At 41.8% G+C, this 17,873-nt stretch overlaps 1 protein-coding gene across 1 annotated transcript in view; it reads left to right on the top strand.

The window, feature by feature from the left end:
- Positions 1-387: 387 nt before the first annotated feature.
- Positions 388-17,873, top strand: part of NOL11 (nucleolar protein 11) — a 367,767-nt gene continuing 350,281 nt past the window's right edge. Inside the window, exons 1-4 of the mRNA XM_085617263.1 lie at positions 388-575; positions 4,690-4,803; positions 5,199-5,255; positions 10,433-10,581. Coding sequence (XP_085473389.1) covers positions 426-575; positions 4,690-4,803; positions 5,199-5,255; positions 10,433-10,581 — 470 coding nt within the window. The 5' untranslated portion in view covers positions 388-425. The remainder of the gene's footprint in view (positions 576-4,689; positions 4,804-5,198; positions 5,256-10,432; positions 10,582-17,873) is intronic.

Here is a 17,873-nt window from a genome sequence, read left to right as displayed (position 1 = left end):
AAGACGCTTTCAATTTCCATCATAGTTTTACATTTCGGCCCTGCACGATCAAGAATGAATATGGATTTTGTACATTAATAATTATCTCTATTTGGGATCTGACATTTCATCATATTGGCGTTTAATCAAATACGAGAAGTTAAAGTATTTGCATTTTAATTGAATGTTACAAAAATTCGAGTTTATATTTATTCCCTGTGTTTTTACCTCATTAAAAACAAATTGCTGCGTTTTAAAGGTAACTTACAAGTTTACTGCTTAAAATAAAAGTTTCTGGTTGTAATCTTTGCAGGTCTGTCTTCTAGTTCATAGACCTCACATGTGACTTTCTGGTTTGTACACCGTCGGTATCTCTGCTTATTTAGTAACGTGCTTTACGTGTTGACGTCACCTTTTCGCGGTGGCTTGTGGGAATCTAATCCAGCATGGCTACCTTCTTGTCTGAGTTTAACTTGTGTGGGCTTGTGTCAGGTCCAAACGGTGGCCCTGAAGTGATCCTTGGGTTGGAACCCGGTGGGGAGGAAGCCGATCGTCTCCTGGTGACGACACATGGCCGTACGGTGACCCTGTACAAGGTTAGTGGTTCGTTAAAGTTCTGTTTGGGTTGGGAATAATTTTTCTTAGTGAATTTGCCTTTCCATCTTTCTCCTTGGTAACACAAATCCTTTATCAGTTTGCCCCCAGCCAGTGTTATTTCGCCACGTTACCGTTTGTAATCATATTTACCCTCTTGATGCTGTATTCCTCTTTTAGTTTTTGACTGGTGAATGGAAAGAGGATTAACAGTACCTTTTAATACGCGATGCTTTCACTTTAAGTTGCACTGAACCTCATTTGTAAGTTGAATATATAGTTGTCCTATAATGTTACCACCTGACTCCATGTCACCAATGTCACAATGCATTAATTCTGGACTTATCCATTAGAAATCTGTTAAGAGAAGTCACCAACACGTAGGAAATAGTATACTTCTCCTTAATCACATCCACAACAGGTAGCGCAGCCACATCTGAATCGGCCACAATCCAAATGATCCAGTGGTTACCCAGGACACGCAGAGTTTCACATGATGATCCTAGAACTCTACAGGTTACATCAGAGTTACTGAAGTGAACCAGAATTCATAAAATACATCAAGTTGTTTAACAACCCAGGATTGAATCTTGTGGTTCTTCCGTACCAGGGAATCTGGTAACCTTATTGTCTGAGGCCAGTGTTGATTATGTACTATTGTAAAGGGATTTCACTAACTAATCTTTTTCCTCGAGGCCATGTGTGCTGCTAATGCGTTTGTGGTGCCTATTTTCTGTGTGAGGAATGTCTGCTCTCCTTCACTGTCGAAGCCGTTATGTGTTGCAAACTGGCATGCTGATGTTTATGTGGTCCCTGTTATGTGTGTTAGAGCAGGCCCAATCCTTGGTTGTTGTTGATGAGGACGGACTGTCAATCATTGCCTCTGAAGAAAAGCTTGTACCCTAAGCTCCCCATGGTGCACAGTGAGCCCTCTTATTTTATCGTGCTCTCTGCACAAGTTTCAATCATTTAATTTTTTTAAGCAGCATATGCTTTTCTAATGCCAATACCAGTTACAAGATAGGACCTGTCTTTTACACAGTTTTACAAAAGACAAGAAAAAGGCAGTATGGGATACTTCAAAGCCACACCACCTAGCTATACACAAGTCATATATATACTTATAAGTTTCCGCTGTACGTTAAAAGGCTTACGGCGGGTCAAGGAACACGACGGCTTACAGGAGGCTGAAATGAAGTAATGTTCGTGGATCACCTTTTATCCCTAGGAGTGTCACCTATCATAGTGAACAGAAGAATTTTGGATTTTGGAATGCATAATGCGTATTGAACACTTTGTGTTGTGACTTAAGCAACTGTGGATTTTTACCGAAGTGGGAGACAAACTGAAAATGTTTTTCTTGAGGATATTTGCATCAATGGAATAATTGCATACTAACTTGGAGCTTATGATATAATGATCCTGGGACTTCAATGATCATTATATAACTGGAGCGTTTTGACGATTGCCCTGAGGAAGCCCTATTTAGGGTGAAACTGTATTGTTCCATCATCTTACGCCATAAGTGGTCCAAGAATCCATTAAAGGATCACATTTAACATCACCGAAGAGTCTGGACTGATTCGTCTATTGTGCATTTGTGTTTTGAAATATTTGTTGCCTTGCAGTGCTTTTTTTTTTTTATTGTACTTTTACACAGTTTTAGGCTTTGATTATGTTTTGACCTTCTTTTCTAAAGAAGATTAGTGTGTTTATGGTTGAAGTTTCTGTCTCTGAAAGCCATTTATTTGCAGTGGCTGGTACTGTATTTTTCTTTGTAGAGTAATGTAAAATATATTAAAGTTCTGTTTGTTTCATGTAGTTCTTGGGTTAATTTATTGTAAAACATTTTGTGTGGATAATCTGTTAGACTTTGGAGTCATTCAGCTGCGAAGACAGTGTTCAATTATTTTCATTTTTTTGTTGTTCCTTGGAGTGAGTAGCTATAGTTTGGATTTCCTTTATTAAGTTCAACTTTACTAGAATTGCTTCGTCCTAAGAATCTGTCTGTACAGAGCTCAGATCACCATATTTAACTTTCTGTCACGATTGAGAATCTCAAATTCTATTTAGTGCTTCTGCTTTCCTAGTGAGAATACTCTGGGGTAATGTTTTGGGACTTTTATGTTGTGCTTGATTTTAGTGGATTGCCTCCTGTTGTGGAGCATCAAATACTGCAGAGGCAGGCAGGTGGCACCGCGTTTTTTATTTTAACAGGATTGGTGTCAAGAGTATTTTATTTAAAGCCAGTATGAGGTATGCAATCACATATGATTTTGAATGTATTGCTCGTTTTTTTTTTTTTAATGAATTAGATCCTGCATTTAGCATTTTTTAAAATAGATTGTACTGTATTATAGGGATTTTCCTTAATGTTTAGAATTCATAGTGAATGTTCTTGATCAAGTTTGTTTGAATGTTTTCTTATCAGCTTTCGTGCTGAGACATCCACTATTAGTTTGCCACCATGGCACATTCTTCATCTTGTCTCCTGTATTAAACCATTCTGGGTTTACATCGATTTGTTGTTTGTTATTGTGTGTGGTTAGTAGACTGTTTTTAAATGCTTATTTTACTAATGGGTTGTGTTGGTAAATTTTAAATCAAAATGAATTTCATCCAGATAAGGATTTTTGTTGGGTGATAAGTTTGTACATTGGTGTGCCAAATGACTTTGCTATTGTCCATTAAGCTGGCTTTACAAATTCCCTTTGTGTGGACTGTGCTTTTTGTTTTTTAGAGAGGCATCACGAGCGAGGCTGTGATTCAATGTTGTGTGTCTGAGGGTTTTGACATGTTTAATTTAAATCTGTCTGAATGGTATACTGAGGGAAAGGGCACTGTTATGTCTGCAATACTGTTACAAATATATGGTTTTGGTGCTGGGTTGTGTACATTGAGAGTTCCTAATTGGAGCAATTGAGCATTTTAAGTTTGAGACTGACACATTTTTTGTGTGGTGGGTATTAAGTGGAATGCAGAGCGGTTGACCTCGAAGCTGGGGAACCGGGTTTGAGTCTCTGCAATGACGCTGACATCCTGTGATTCTGGGCAAATCACTAAATCTCCCAGTGCCTAACAAAAATGAATGTGTCCATCTGTAACGAAACTGGTGCTCATGTAAAGCGCTCTCATACCCGATGTCTCAGGTCTAGTTTGTGCTACATAAAACTCAAACAAATGTATTCTTGGGTGTCTAAGAATAGGCACTTATTTCATATTTTGGGAGTGTTTGGTAACTTCTGTCTACTGTCCAAGATGGCAAGGAACTCCATCTAAAAATAGTATTTCTTTAATAGTTTTCCCTTAGATAATTTCCTCAGGATAATTGATTCAGTCAGTTATCCTAAATAAAATTAAAGTATTGGGAATTGTGAAGGATTATCCCAGAGGGTGTAATCTAAGGGCAAAACTATCAGACTTTTTTTTTGGGCTGGAGTTCCTGGACATCTTGGAGCTTAGAAAATTAAATGATCTACAAGATCTGAGATGCATTCTGTAAGAGAACAAAATATTTAGTGATACATTAATAATACATGAGTGTTGCATCTAATTTAATTTGTACAAATTAGGGAGTTCAGACATTGAGAGAACAATTTGAAACAATACTTGGAGAGTTTTCGGGTGCTCTGTTATGTTTGTTGTAGAGTTCGGAGATCTGGTTTTATGAGATATATAATTGTGTATTCAGGTAAATTGTAATGAACTAATAAAGCTTGATAATTCAAACACTGAACATGAAAGAAGTACTATGATAGTGTGAGGAGGCGAGTGACTAACACTGCACCAGAATTTCAAACGAGGAAGGAGTGTGTGCACAATGATGTGGCAGCGTGCTAAAGAAAGTGGACCCGCAAGGAGAGTGCAACCTGGCCGTGGGTGACTTGATTGAATACAGGTTTGTTTCTAATGAAGGGGATTGATACAAATTAATTTGTGTTTTTTTTATTCTTTAAAGTGACTCCTGAAGACACATTATTACTTTCTTGTCGGTTTTTACAGATTTGTTAGTAGAAAATGAAATTTCCTTTATAGTTTGATATGTAAATTCATTTTGTGCTTGCCTTCAGTGTAAACTTGCCTAAGTATTCATCCATATGTTCCTTGTTTACTTAGGTATCAGATCAAAAACCACTGGGCAGTTGGACAGTAAAACAAGGGCAGACCATAACGTGCCCTGCTGTATACAACTTTGCAACTGGGGAGTATGTTGCAATTCACGATAACAAGGTGATAATCTTTTTACTATTTTAAAAAGAAATGACTTAATGTGTGATTTATTAAATTGTTCAGGCTTTTCATGCTACATTAAGCAGAATACATTTTTATTCCTTTAAAACTGCAGTAATTGTGCTTCAGAGTAATAAGCAAGTGAGATCATGAATATCTTGCTACATTTGAATTTTGAAGCGTGTAATGTGTTACAGCCTCCGAGATACACGTGCAGAAATAGCCTAAGGGGGGTTTATGTTATCATGCCTCAATCTGAAATTCTAATTGAGTTTCCTACACTTTATGATAGCTTTTTGTTGCAAAATTTCGTGTAGTGTTTTTTGGCCATTGTGTAGCCTTGTGAACATATATTTTTTTCTTCTGAAAAGTCTAAACTTTCTGCCATTTTCTAGGTTCTAAGAATATGGAAAGATGACGATGTTAATTTGGAAAAAGTATTTAAATCAACGGTATGTCTTTTTGTAAATTTGTTTGCATTTGAAAATGTTTTCTTTTAAAATTTGTGAATTATTTTGAATCTTAAGTGTTTTTTTGCCTACTCTACTTGTGCCCCTCCTCTACCTCCTGAAACCAGTTTGTTTAAATCATGCAACCACACTCCTCATAGAACAAATGCATTTTATTTAGATGCATGCAGAAATGTTATCACATGCACGTCTGTTATTTAATTTTTAGTGTCGCTCGTTTTTAGCCTCTTTTGCAATATACGTTTCCCCCTCCATTGTATCAAGTTTGGCGATGGAAATATACGGAATTTGACTTAATTCCAGTCTTTCAAGTTTGTTTTTTCGTCAAAAATTGACCAATTTTTACACCTGCATAAGATTTTTTGGAAGACCTGTAACTTGTAGTATGTAATTGATAATGCACAATTTTAGTAGTAGTTGCTATGTTCTACCAACGATTTACATAATCTTTGTCTACACAGTCTTCCAGCAGTTAGCAGGCACCTTGCACGTTCTGCTTCTACTCTCACTAAACCGAAATAAGGATTTTCCCATTTATGTTTCTGAACAGCCCTGTATGTTTTCCTGGTGACCTCCATATTCGTTCAAGCATTTTTCAAGATGCTCTGTTTGATTCATGTTTTTGTTGACATCAGGGATGAACTCGGATGTCTGTGAGATAACCAAAATGTGCATACCTCTTTTGAGTCCGAATGGCAATTGAGGTCTTCACCCAGGCTAAGTGGCAGCAGATTGTATTCGAGGCAATGTGTGTTTATCTGTACTCCTGTGAGGAAATGTTCTTCAAGCTCTCCCATGGAAAAGGCCCATTCAGTCCCTACAATTGAGAGTCCTAGCATTCATCTTGTATGAAGGATGCTTTTGCTACTTGTGTGTTTGTGTATGCATTATACAAATAGGCTGGTGAGTGTTTAAGTCCATTGGACCCCAGATGTGTTCTGCACCAGATGGTGGTTTCCTTTGTGCGGTGCTGGTGATGTCCATCTCAGATATCCCAGTGTGCACATACACCTTTCTGTTCTTTACTCAAAAGAAGTGTCTGATGGGTGGGGGAGACAGCCAGACCATTCCCATTGTCTTTAGTGAAGGTTTGCTCTGTATGAGTGAAACCAACGCCCCTTTCTTTTACAATGCTGTGGCCATCTTCTCGGACAACCACTCTCCAGACTGGCCAATACACTTAAGGCCTTAGTTTGAGTACCCCTTCATTTGAGCAGGCATGAATTGTTGGCAAAGATTTTTGGAGGTGGGCTCCCATTAATATGTAGTTTATTTGGCCCCACCAATGGAGCAACTGCAGAGCTCCAGGGAATTGACTCCAACTGTCAAGTCTCCTGCTCTCTGTCAACATCGATCTTATGGACCCTCTTGGAAAACAAATCTTACAGAGGGTCTTGCATTTGTGTCCATGAAGATACCCAATGTCATAACAACTTTTGATATGATGTGGTCTGAAAGTAAGATGACACCGATTTGTGTTTCCAAGAATTCTTTTGAACATATTAGGGTAATAAAAATAAGAGGCTGTATTGATGAATGAGCAGCTGAGAAGACCATCTCCTTGTTTAAAAGAGAAAAATAAGCATTATACTTCAAGAAAAAAGTGTGGTTTAGATTGTTGGTATTCTAAGATGCTGAGTGAAACTAGAAAATTCACTTTAAGAGGTACTTCAAGAGAAAGACTTGTCCGAAAGTCACTAGTATGTCCATGGATACTTGATCCAGTGAGCAAAAACAATGAACAAAGTACGCATTGGTGGACAGTGGAGCACCTGGAGTCCTTGATTTCCTAAAGAAACATATCCTAATTCTCTTAGGTGTCGGGTGATGTTTTTATGCACCCTTTTGGAGGCGGTAACTTGAGTTGACCTTTCAGCCAAACCTATTTCATAGGGTTAACATGTATATGGCTTTGTTAAAAAGATAGAAAAGACTACTTCCTATAGGCCTATCTTTGTATGAAAACCTTAAAATGAAATCCTATTCTGTTTTGTTCCATATCCTTCCCACAGTCGGGTATATTATGTTTTTGATGGTCTAAAAAATCCTTCGATGGCAAAAACAATTTTTTAAAATAATTGTTGGAATACCAATTATCAGTGTGGGAGAAGTGAGCATTTTTTCAAGCTACTCTGGCAAGGATAATTCCAAAACTCCTGCACACCCCAAGCTAGAACATGGCAAATTTATGACCGCTCTCTAGTTATTTTAAATCTGTCAAATTTATTCTGTGACATAAAATCTTCTGTATTGTTTTCTGTCCACAGTCTGCACTTTATTTAACTTAAACCCATTTGGCACCACTGGGAAGTCTGACTCTGCCCACTTAACCTGCTGGTATACTAGTAGATATACAAATTCTTGTAGTCATCTATGCTTCCCGTGATTCTACCTTTGACGAATTTGACATTGTAATCACTGCTTTAGGTTCTGATTGAAACCATGATCTAGGTGCTGATAATGCTTTAATACGTATGCATGCTACTGCTGCATTGAAGTTTATGGCTGCAGATAACAGAACCCAATACCAGTGAATCTGGGGTGGGCGGTGGAGGAGTGGTAGTGGGGGTACGTGGTAGGATGTGGGGCGAATTAAGAATCCATTTCCAATTGCGGTATCGCTATGCTTCTGAGGTCATCATTTCCACATGGAATAACCAATATAATAAACCTGATGCTTAAGTAGAACTGCTGCAAATGCGTGCAGGTTTCATTTCTTCAATAGATAGTTGGCTACAGGCATTGAGTACCCTACTAACGGCAATTAATGTGGATTAAAATGTGGCCACTTCAACCTGTTCTTGTTCGCATACCCTTACCCGTCTTCCAGGTGTTATGGAGGCAATGATTGACAAATTACGCACATGTGTCATAGCCGGTGTGAGTCAGCTCATTTTAAGAATAAGTTAGTTGGAAACAAAAGGGTTTAATTCCAGGCATTCCAGTTGATGCACACAAGACAGCTCAGCCTCTCTCCCGAGTCCCCTCCTGAAAGAGAGTGGAAGGGTAATATAAGGACATGGGACAGAAAGATGATGTGAATAGTGAAAGCTTAGAGTTGGCCTTAGATACTAATTGGCTCCACGTGACAGAACTTTGATTGCTAGTAGAGTATGATAAACAATTAGCGGAAAAAAACCTAATCATTCAAAGAAATTGGAAATTAAACAATAATAAGAAAATCAGTTCCGATCTAGCATCTTGGCACAGAGATATAATCCCTCCTGCCACCATGATGTCATATCTAATCTTAATAAAAGCATAAACTACTCATTAGGTTTTTGAGCATGAACCAAAAGAGGACACTTTAAAAATGATTCTTAAAATAGCCATATGATGCAAGATATTTGTACAGACGCCTCTTGTCATGCTAAACTGGATGATAATTCTACTACTACTATTTCTCCTTTTTAAAAATCCCACACTCAGTCTCTGTCCTTGACCAGGCAGATATTGGGAGAAGGCCAAACATCCTCTAGTCTAGACTGTTCCCAAGTGAGGGTATCAGTTAACCTGCATGCACCAGAATTTCCTGCCATATTAAAGCAGGCCTTTTACATTAATGGACCCATAAATGATTTGCAGCAAAAGAGGCCTCAGCCTGCACTAGAGAATAAGGCTAGAAAATATTTGAAATTCTCAATTTCGGGGTGCTTTGGAATATTTTTATAACGTGTCAACTGTTATTCTTCTGCACATATTAAAATAATCCCCAGGATTTATGAAGGTCATTAAGACACAATTCTTACCTTCACCCACCTATGATTGTATAGCCTTTCCGTGGAAACTAGATGCTTGGTTAAATAGAGCACAATGCACAGTCTATAGAAAGATCTTTGATGTTTTGAAAAGTATGAGCTATGCTCGGGTGTAATTGGAATTTAGTCTAAAAAATTATAAACATGGCTAATAACTTCCAAGTTGCTTAAATCTTATAAGAGCAGTGTGTGTCTCACTACAAAAATTATCTTGGTGCAGTCCACAACATGATGACTTTGCAGAGCGAGCTACTTGAAATCTATTCTAATAAAATTAGAAATAATGCATTTGCCTATATAAATAATGCTTTAGAATTGAAAAACGGCATCATGGACCAGATAATCATTTGATCAAGTCTTCTAGACCACATCCAACTTAGCATGAGAAAAGCTAAAAAGGTAAAGAAGGCTTGGTATGGCATCTCTTCGAGGTTAGGATACACTAAGGGTATCAGTCAAATGATATGAATATGGCAATGAGAGTAAAAATATCGGTCTCCTTTTTTTGCTATAGCCTATTATTCAGTTCAAAAGATATGAGATAAAGTGGGTGTAAGGAAATGCAGGATATGTTTATAGTAGTGATACTCGAAGTACAACCCGGGGGCCGCATGTGGCCCTCCTGACCTTTACATGCGGCCCCTTGATCAACAGCAGAACTGGGCTGCTGTTCACTCGACTCAGCACTATCAGTAAAAAGATGTTAAATATACAAGCAAGCCTTTTTTTAAAGGTTAATTGAAGTTAAAGAAGGAGACTAACTAGGTTGTCCTGCACCACTTAAACGTTTGAAACTCTTTCATTTTCAATGCCATCTTGCAACAGAAGTGCCGCCCTCCCCTGGATCACCACCCTGCTAGCATCGGTGCGGCCCTCGGTCACATCACAGACCACATTTTGTGTCCTTTTTCGAAAATCTTTGTGAGCACCCATGGTTCAGAGGCTAGTAAATATTTGTTAGGCATTTTATGTGTGTGCAAATCATTTGCTGATAGGGGATTTTGCTTGAACCGTTCTATTTTTAGGGTATGGGTCATGCACGTTTCGGGAAGCGATTGAATTGTGACCACTCAGTTGTGTTGAAATGAGTTGTCAAATATCCTGAAATTGTTGCTCATCATTTTAAGATGCTACAATGCTAATTTTAATTTCTCTTGTGCATTTGAAATTATGAATTTTAATTGTAATGCAATTTAGCCAGACCAACTTAACAGTGATTATATAGGGTTGTTTACTTTTTGTTAATCGTCCATGCGGGTGATGTTGAGTTATGAGGGAATTTTGAGTGATGATTTCAAGAAATTACTCAAATTTTACCTACTAGAAAAAGAGTAGACTCTCTCGAGCCTTGCTTGAATTTCAGACTCACTTCCAACTAAAGACTGTACCCTCTTGTTGCAGCTGTCAGCGGATGTACACCACATACATTCAGTTCCTAACATTGAGCCGTTGGTGTTGTTCAAGAAAGGAGCTATCCGATTTCTGGACGCGTTATTGGCAGCACCCCAACAAGAAATTCCAGACACTATCTCAGAGGGAGAGGTCATTCGGTGAGTTGTAATAAGTATTTTGAAAACAACTAGCCTTGCTTATTTTATTAAAGCTTTCAGAGGGACAAACTAAATGCTGCTATGTATGTGTCTTTGTTTTGTGAATCTCATGTGAGCGATCCTATATCCAAATGTTTTTTAGTTGCTAATGTATGACTTACGTTTTTCTTGAAAAATAAATGTTGTTGAAAAATTAATTTTATGATGGCTTTAATGCAGAAATGTAAAAGTAATGAATACATTTGAAATGGGTTTAAAACAATGCGTAGAAGTGTGTTTATTGACATATTTTGGTTAGGCCACATTTATCTGAATCTCCATTTTTATTTAATGTGGATGCTGCTTGCTCTTCACTCCTGTTTCTTCCTCCTTCTCAAACCATTCCTCTGTTTGTTATTTTTCTTCTACATCACTTCAGAATGAAGATATAATAACCACACTGCTGTAACTTCCATAATCTGCATGTATTGTAAATGAAATTTCTAATCTTGCAAAAAAAAATGCCCAAAGTTTCTTCCGCTGCTGTTGGGTTAGCAGTCTTGTTCTGGTTTATAGTACACTGTTTAGAATTGTTGCATTTTAGCTGAACTTACCTTGACAATATGTTACTGAGTCTACTTGAAGCCTTCTTAGAAATGGGATAGCTTTATAGGCCTTTCGATGAGGTTAAAACCTCTGATTTATTCAATATTGGGTTACTTTTAGTCATGTCACAGTGAAACTGCAGATGTCTCTAACTTCCTCTGCAGGATTTGTGTATAAGACCCCTTTGTTTTGGGGATGAGCCAGACACCTTTCCTTTTCTACCACAGATGCTGTCCATTATTTGTATGATTTTGCTCTTCACTTAGGATTTTGAATAATTTCGTTTTTTGATTATGTCTTCTGCATTTGAGCCTTTATGACAGTTACCCTTATTTCTGTACCTCTTGATTTTTAAGATTTTGTAATAAAATTATTTTTGTTCTAGATCAGGGAAAAGTTAGCAATTGATTGGTCCATGTTAAATAGACTGATTTCCATATGGGCAGTTCGGGCTGGACTGTTCTCATTGGGCGCAGAGTCAAGACTGATTTGCATATGGCTGAGTCCACACTGGAATGGCATGCTGAGCAAAAAACGGTGGCTTTAGGCCCAGATCTCTGTACTGGGGTGAATGTATGACCTTGTTCTGCATTCTGTCCATCAATTGTTCTTTTTGCATTCGTCACCCAGAGTGGGACGGGTATGCCCAGACGTGGGTCCCGTGTTCTCCATGCCACTGGAGTCAAGCTATCCTGGCTGATGAGGGCTGAAAGCCTGAAACCGGTCCTAGGAAGCTTGTTTCCAGTCCAGGGAGGACCTGGCCTGGCAGTTCGGGCTGGACTGTTCCCATTGGGCGCAGGGTCAAGACTGATTTGCATATGGCTGGGTCCAAACTGGAATGGCATTGTGAGCAAAAAAACGATGGATTTAGGCCCAGATCTCTGTACTGGGGTGAATGTATGAGATTTTTCTGCATTTTGCCCATCAATTGTTCATTTTGCCCCGTTAAATATGTGCCACTCTGCTAAACAAATGTTGGGACTGTTGATGGGGAGGGTGCTTCTTAATGCAATTAAATTTAGGGTATTTTTGAATTTTGTGGTGTCTATAATTTTGGCTTTTGGGGTTCCCACACGTGCAATAGTCCTTTGTACCTCTTTTGTTTTGAACCGTTTCAGGCTGTTAAGAACCCAACCACTCTACTCTTTCTCCATGTGTATTCCAGTAAGAGAAATGCAGTTGTGCCTTTGACTTGCCAGATATGCTGATTTCTTCATGAGAAAGTGTTTGCATCTGGAAGGACCGTAATGTGTTTTTTTGTGTCCCGCTATTTGCCACTTGTGCTGTTTTTACTGACGCAGATCCATAAAAAATGGTGCAAGTGAAAAATTGGGACTAAAGAATTGCAGTGCAATATGCTGATCTTGTTTTTACTATCTTTGGTGTATGTTACACTATCGCATCGTATATAAAAAATAGTCCCGGTTTAAGGAGCAAGCCATGCCTTTCTGGTGGTGATTCCTCACCACCCCTATACTTTTCCCTCTCTCCACACACTTCTGCACTCCTAAATCATTTTGCCTAGTAAGCTGGCTATAATGCTTCTGAAGAAATTACAGGAAATTACTTAATTTAAAACTGATCAGTATGCTACTGCTAACTGAAGGCTTAAAAAATAAATCACAATTGATAAGACTTCATCTACCACAGTGCTGCTAGGCTTTACTGAAGGCAGACACCTGTAAAAAGGGTGTTGCCACTAAACCTAAACAAAAACACATCTAAAAATAATTCTCAATTATTTGTTTTAAAGATAAATACTTACACATGGCACCCCTTCCTAGCATTGTTTTCCCAAGAATTTCGAGAGTTGACATGTCCCCTCTATCTGCAATTATTAAGACTTACAGACTCATCTCAGGGCGAAAGATAAGAGGGCACCCAATGCATGACCCACACGCAGGACACGCAACATTGATCATTGCAAAGTTATGGTACTGGGGTGGGAGAGAGACATGTTGGGGGCTGGTTATTGTTCTTTCTTTATCAGTTATTGAAATAAGTCATGCTTGTGCTGATGATTACAGAATTTCTTCCAATACTGGAGATACGCAATGCAGTCTGTACTGAAGTTTTAATAATAAAACACATTTAAACCATAAAGATAAATACTTAGAAAAAAAGTACACTTCCCAAAGTATTTGTTCCCAAAATATATTGGCTAAGTAGAGTATGAAAGAGGTTGGGACATAGGGTGTATGTGTTAAAGACATCAGTTTATGAATTTGAGGTAGAACAGTCTAGGTTTTGCGGTTAAGGGTTTGGAGTGGGGAATAGTATGGGTTAAAAATAAGTTGCACATTTATCGTAATGTAATTCTTAAAGGGAATATTGTATAATTTTGTTTTGTGCACATTTTTACCTTAACATGCAATTTTTGACTTCTGTTGGATGTGTTGCATTTTTTGGCTTATTTGTCTTTTTTTTGCGACACTTAAAACTAGACTGTATTATATTTATGGTTCTATTGTGCCTGTACCAGACCTGAGGTTGTTTGAGCATTGTACAAGGAAGCATTTAACAAAATTGTGTATGGTGTCAGTTAATTACAGATTATGGCAAAGAAACCAGTCAAAGAAAAGCAAACAATAATACAACTTTGAGAGATATACAAAAATGCGGATTAGAATATATGCAGATTATCTGCTTTCCATGGATCTGTTAAATAAAACAGTTACATAAATTTTAGTGTTTAGGTTGGAACAAGGCTCAGAAATTAAGCTTTGAGAGGAACAACATGATTGGTTTCAGTATGCCGTTTAAATGGACATGAGTGAACGGATAAACAGAATTATATTTCAAAGTATGCTTTTTGTGTTCAAGTGTTTTTTTAAAAATGTTTTCTTTTGGGGACCTCTAAATATAGGTATTGTAAGCATTTCTCAATATGTAAACATCAGGTTAGGGTGACTTGCATTTTTGCAGTCTCTGTATCAGTAATGCTCCAGAAGCAGCAGAACTATGAGTAAAACAATTTTTTTATTTAAGATTGTCTGAAAGAAGCCACAAACAATTGACTCTGCCAAATACCTTCTAAGCGTTTCAACTATTGAAAAAAAGATGCAAAACCTAGGCATTAAGATGAAAGCTCTCTGCATGGCTTTGCGAAACCGTGCCACCCAGTCATTGTCGGACCTGACAACTTAGGGGCCCATTAGGATGGCGGGTGGACTACCCTAGCGGTGCTGGGACCGGCCCCCAGTGGTGCGGCGGTCCCGCACCTGCAATTAGGATGCCACCGTGGCATCCTCCATTCCCAGGATTCAGGCGAGCGGTGCTCAAAGCACCGCCAGCCACAATGTTGGGAATGCACTGTGTGCATTGTCATGCATAAGGTGACCGGCACCACGAGTTGCCTGCCACCATATCCATGACAATGCAGGGGGGTACGATAGGTACCCCCCATGTGCACCCCCAACCCCCCCAATACCCTGGGGCCTGCAACGGGCTCACAAGGCACGTCTCCACCTGAATCCAAATATGGATGGCAGTATCATGCAGACACCGCCACGTTATTGAGCACCTTTTCTACCCGGTCGAATAGTTGACCGGCGGACGGTCTTCCTGTCCGCCGGGGTCCCCCCGCCATACTAATATGGCGGGGGGGAAAAAGCGTGGCGGGCGGGGAAGTATGTAGGGCGAAAACAGTTCTTGTGTAAGTGAGCATCAAAACTGTGTGATACTGGTGGTACAGTATCACTTGGCAGGTTTTCTGGCATTGCAACCATGATGTCATTGACATTTTACATTAGTAGGATCCTTGAAGATGCACTTCAGTTGAAAAACAGACCCCCAACCCTCCCCTCCCCCTCCCCCCAACTCCCGGATCCCCCCGACCGCACCATACCATATCTAACAAGCGACATCCTGTATGAGCATAGGCTAGACCGTTCCGACCCCAGTCCCTGCGCGTGCCCCCTCTCCCCTGGGTACTAGATGGATGCCTCCTCCCGCTCCTCCGGAACTGGCTCCAGGGGGAGACCCCTGTAGTCTGCCCAACGCTTCCATATCTTGTAATGTTTACAGGGACACCCCCTAGCTGCAAATATGGGGAGCTCCAAGCCCATGCTAAAGTCCAGACCCCTCTTCCATACGTTCAGAGAGGGAGCCGCCGGAGCCTTCCATGCCCGGGCGATATCCCTCTTGGCCAGTGTAAGGCCCAACAGCAGCAAATGTCTCTTTTATATATATTGCCACCAATATCGTCCATGACGTGCAGAAGTGTCTACTTAGGGTCTGCGGGAAGATCCCAACCCAACACCTCGGATAAGCAAGACAACACCCCTCTCCAAAAACGGGATAGTGACCCACAGAGCCATACTGTGTGAAAGAAGGAACCCTCCTCCCGCCCACATCGGGTAAAATAAGCCCTGTGCAGGTATTTAAATTGAATAAGGCGTAGTCGGATAGCTATGGCTGCCCCCCGGGGCGAGGCCAGCGCCTCCATCCAGTCAGTCTCATCGAGGGGGCCAACATCATCCTCCCATTTCCCCTTGAGATGCTGGAGCGAGGGGGAACTGTGAATGACAAGCGTTCGGTATATCTTGGCGATTTTCTGCTCTTGTAGGTCCCCCATGAAGAGCTTCGCTTCCACTGGGCTAAATTCAGCTATGGAGTCTAAGCCCGCTAGGCTGGGGGAGAGTGCATGACGGAACTGGAGGTACCTATAGAACTGTGTCCGCGGCATGCTGAATTCTTGTTGAAGATCCTGGAAGGACTTCAAGGCGCACCCCCGCACCACATCGCCTATGGTGGGAGATGCCTATCCGATCCCACCCCTCAAACCCTGGCAGGGCCGCCATCTGTGGTAGTCGCCCATTGTGCCACAGGGGGGTTTCCCGCGTGATCACGTTCCACCACCCAATTCGTGTCAGCGCCTGGCGCCAAATCTGAAAGATTACCTGCGTCGCCGGTGGCAAGCGCACCCGATGCTCGGCGGAATATAGCAGGGTGTGTAGTGTGTGTGGGACCATGAGCCGCCGCTCCACTGCGTATGCCGGGTCCCTCCCCATACCACCACTCATTCAGAACTAGCAGGTGGGAGGCCTGATAATAAGAGAGCAGATCTGACGTAGCCAGCCCCCCTTCATATGTTGAGAGGAAGCACGTCCGCAGGGCCACCCGAACCACCCCACCCTCCCACAGGAACTGACCCAGGGTCGAGTTCACCCGACGGAACCAGCCCGGTGGAATCACATACGGATGATTCTGCAGCTGGTACAAAAGGCGGGGAAGGGCCGCCATCTTGAAAATCGCAGACCGGGCGAAGATGGTGAGCGGCATGCGGGTCCACAATGTAATGTCTTGGCAAACACGCTCCCACATGGCCACCACATTACGCTCCCAAGAAACTGCCGGAGTAGTTAAGAACACCCCTAAATACAGAAGCCCCCCGCTGCCATCCGCACCGGAGACGCCCACCCCTGCAACTGAGTCGGACCCCCCCAATACCCACAGGGTAGACTTCCGGGGGTTCATGAAGAGACCCGACTTCTCACCAAATATCTGCATAATACGGAGTAGCCGGGGCCCCGTGCGGTCAAGGTCTGTCAGAAAAAGAGGATGTCGTCCGCATAGAGAGCTATACGATCGGCCAGTCCATTCTCCCACTCAAAGCCGGAGATTTGCGCGTCCATCCGCACCCAAACCGCCAAGGGTTCCATGGCCAGGGCAAACAGATACGGGGACAGGGGGCACCCCTGGCGTGTTCCACGCTGTACGGGGAACGTCATTGAGGACGCCCCAGCTACCCTGACCGAGGCCGTAATCTCCGTATAGAGAAACCGCATGTAGGATATGAACTGCGGGACGAAGTTCAAGCGTTGCAGCAGCAGGAACATATATCGCCAGGGAGTCGAACGCCCGATCCATGTCCGCCAACAACAGGGCTGCTGGAACCCCCAACCGCTGAACTTCAGCGATCGCCACATGGGCCCGCCGAATGTTATGTCGCGTAGCACGGGAGGGCATAAATCCCGCCTGATCCGGGTGGACCAACGAGGTCATGTATGGCAGAAGACGATTGGCCAAAGCTTTCGCCAGAATTTTTGCCTCCACATTGAGGAGGGAGATGGGACGATACGAGGCGTGCTCCTCCGGGGGTCTGCCCGGCTTGTGGAACACCACAATCTCTGCATGCCTCCAGTCCCGGGGTAACAATCCACACTCTCGGGCCTCCTCCACCGCCGCCGTATAATGTGGACCTAATTGTAGGAAATACTTCTTAAAAAAACTCACTCGGGAACCCATTCGGGCCCGGGGCCTTGCCCGGGTTGAGGCCACCCAGCGCCTCCCCAAATTCTTCCACCGTAAACGGAAGATCCAATGCCATCCTTGCCGCCTCTGGTAAAGCCGTGATAGAGTGATCACGCAGGAACGGCTCCACCTCCGCGAGGCATTCGCAGGGACTATATAGGCCTGCATAGTATGTAGCGAAGCTATTGGCGAGCGCACCTGGATCCACAAGAGGCGTGCCCCCTGGGTCCACGATCCCTGGGAGGTCCTGGGTATGATACACCCCCTGACACAGCCTGTGTAGCATTGCACCTGACTTGTCCCCCCATTGGTATACTCGACTCTTGGTGGCTATCCAAACCTGGCGTGCCTCGTCAAGCAATAGAGATCCGTACGTCTGCTGTGCGTAAAGTAGCAAATGAGGATACACCTTGCCCCATCTTCCCGGCCCCTACGCTCCAGCTCCACGACCT

Source organism: Triturus cristatus, chromosome 7 (genome assembly GCF_964204655.1).
Source record: "Triturus cristatus chromosome 7, aTriCri1.1, whole genome shotgun sequence".
Lineage (NCBI taxonomy): Eukaryota > Metazoa > Chordata > Amphibia > Caudata > Salamandridae > Triturus > Triturus cristatus.
The sequence above is the reverse complement of the archived record's forward strand: the minus strand, read 5'-3'. Positions and strand labels throughout refer to the sequence as shown.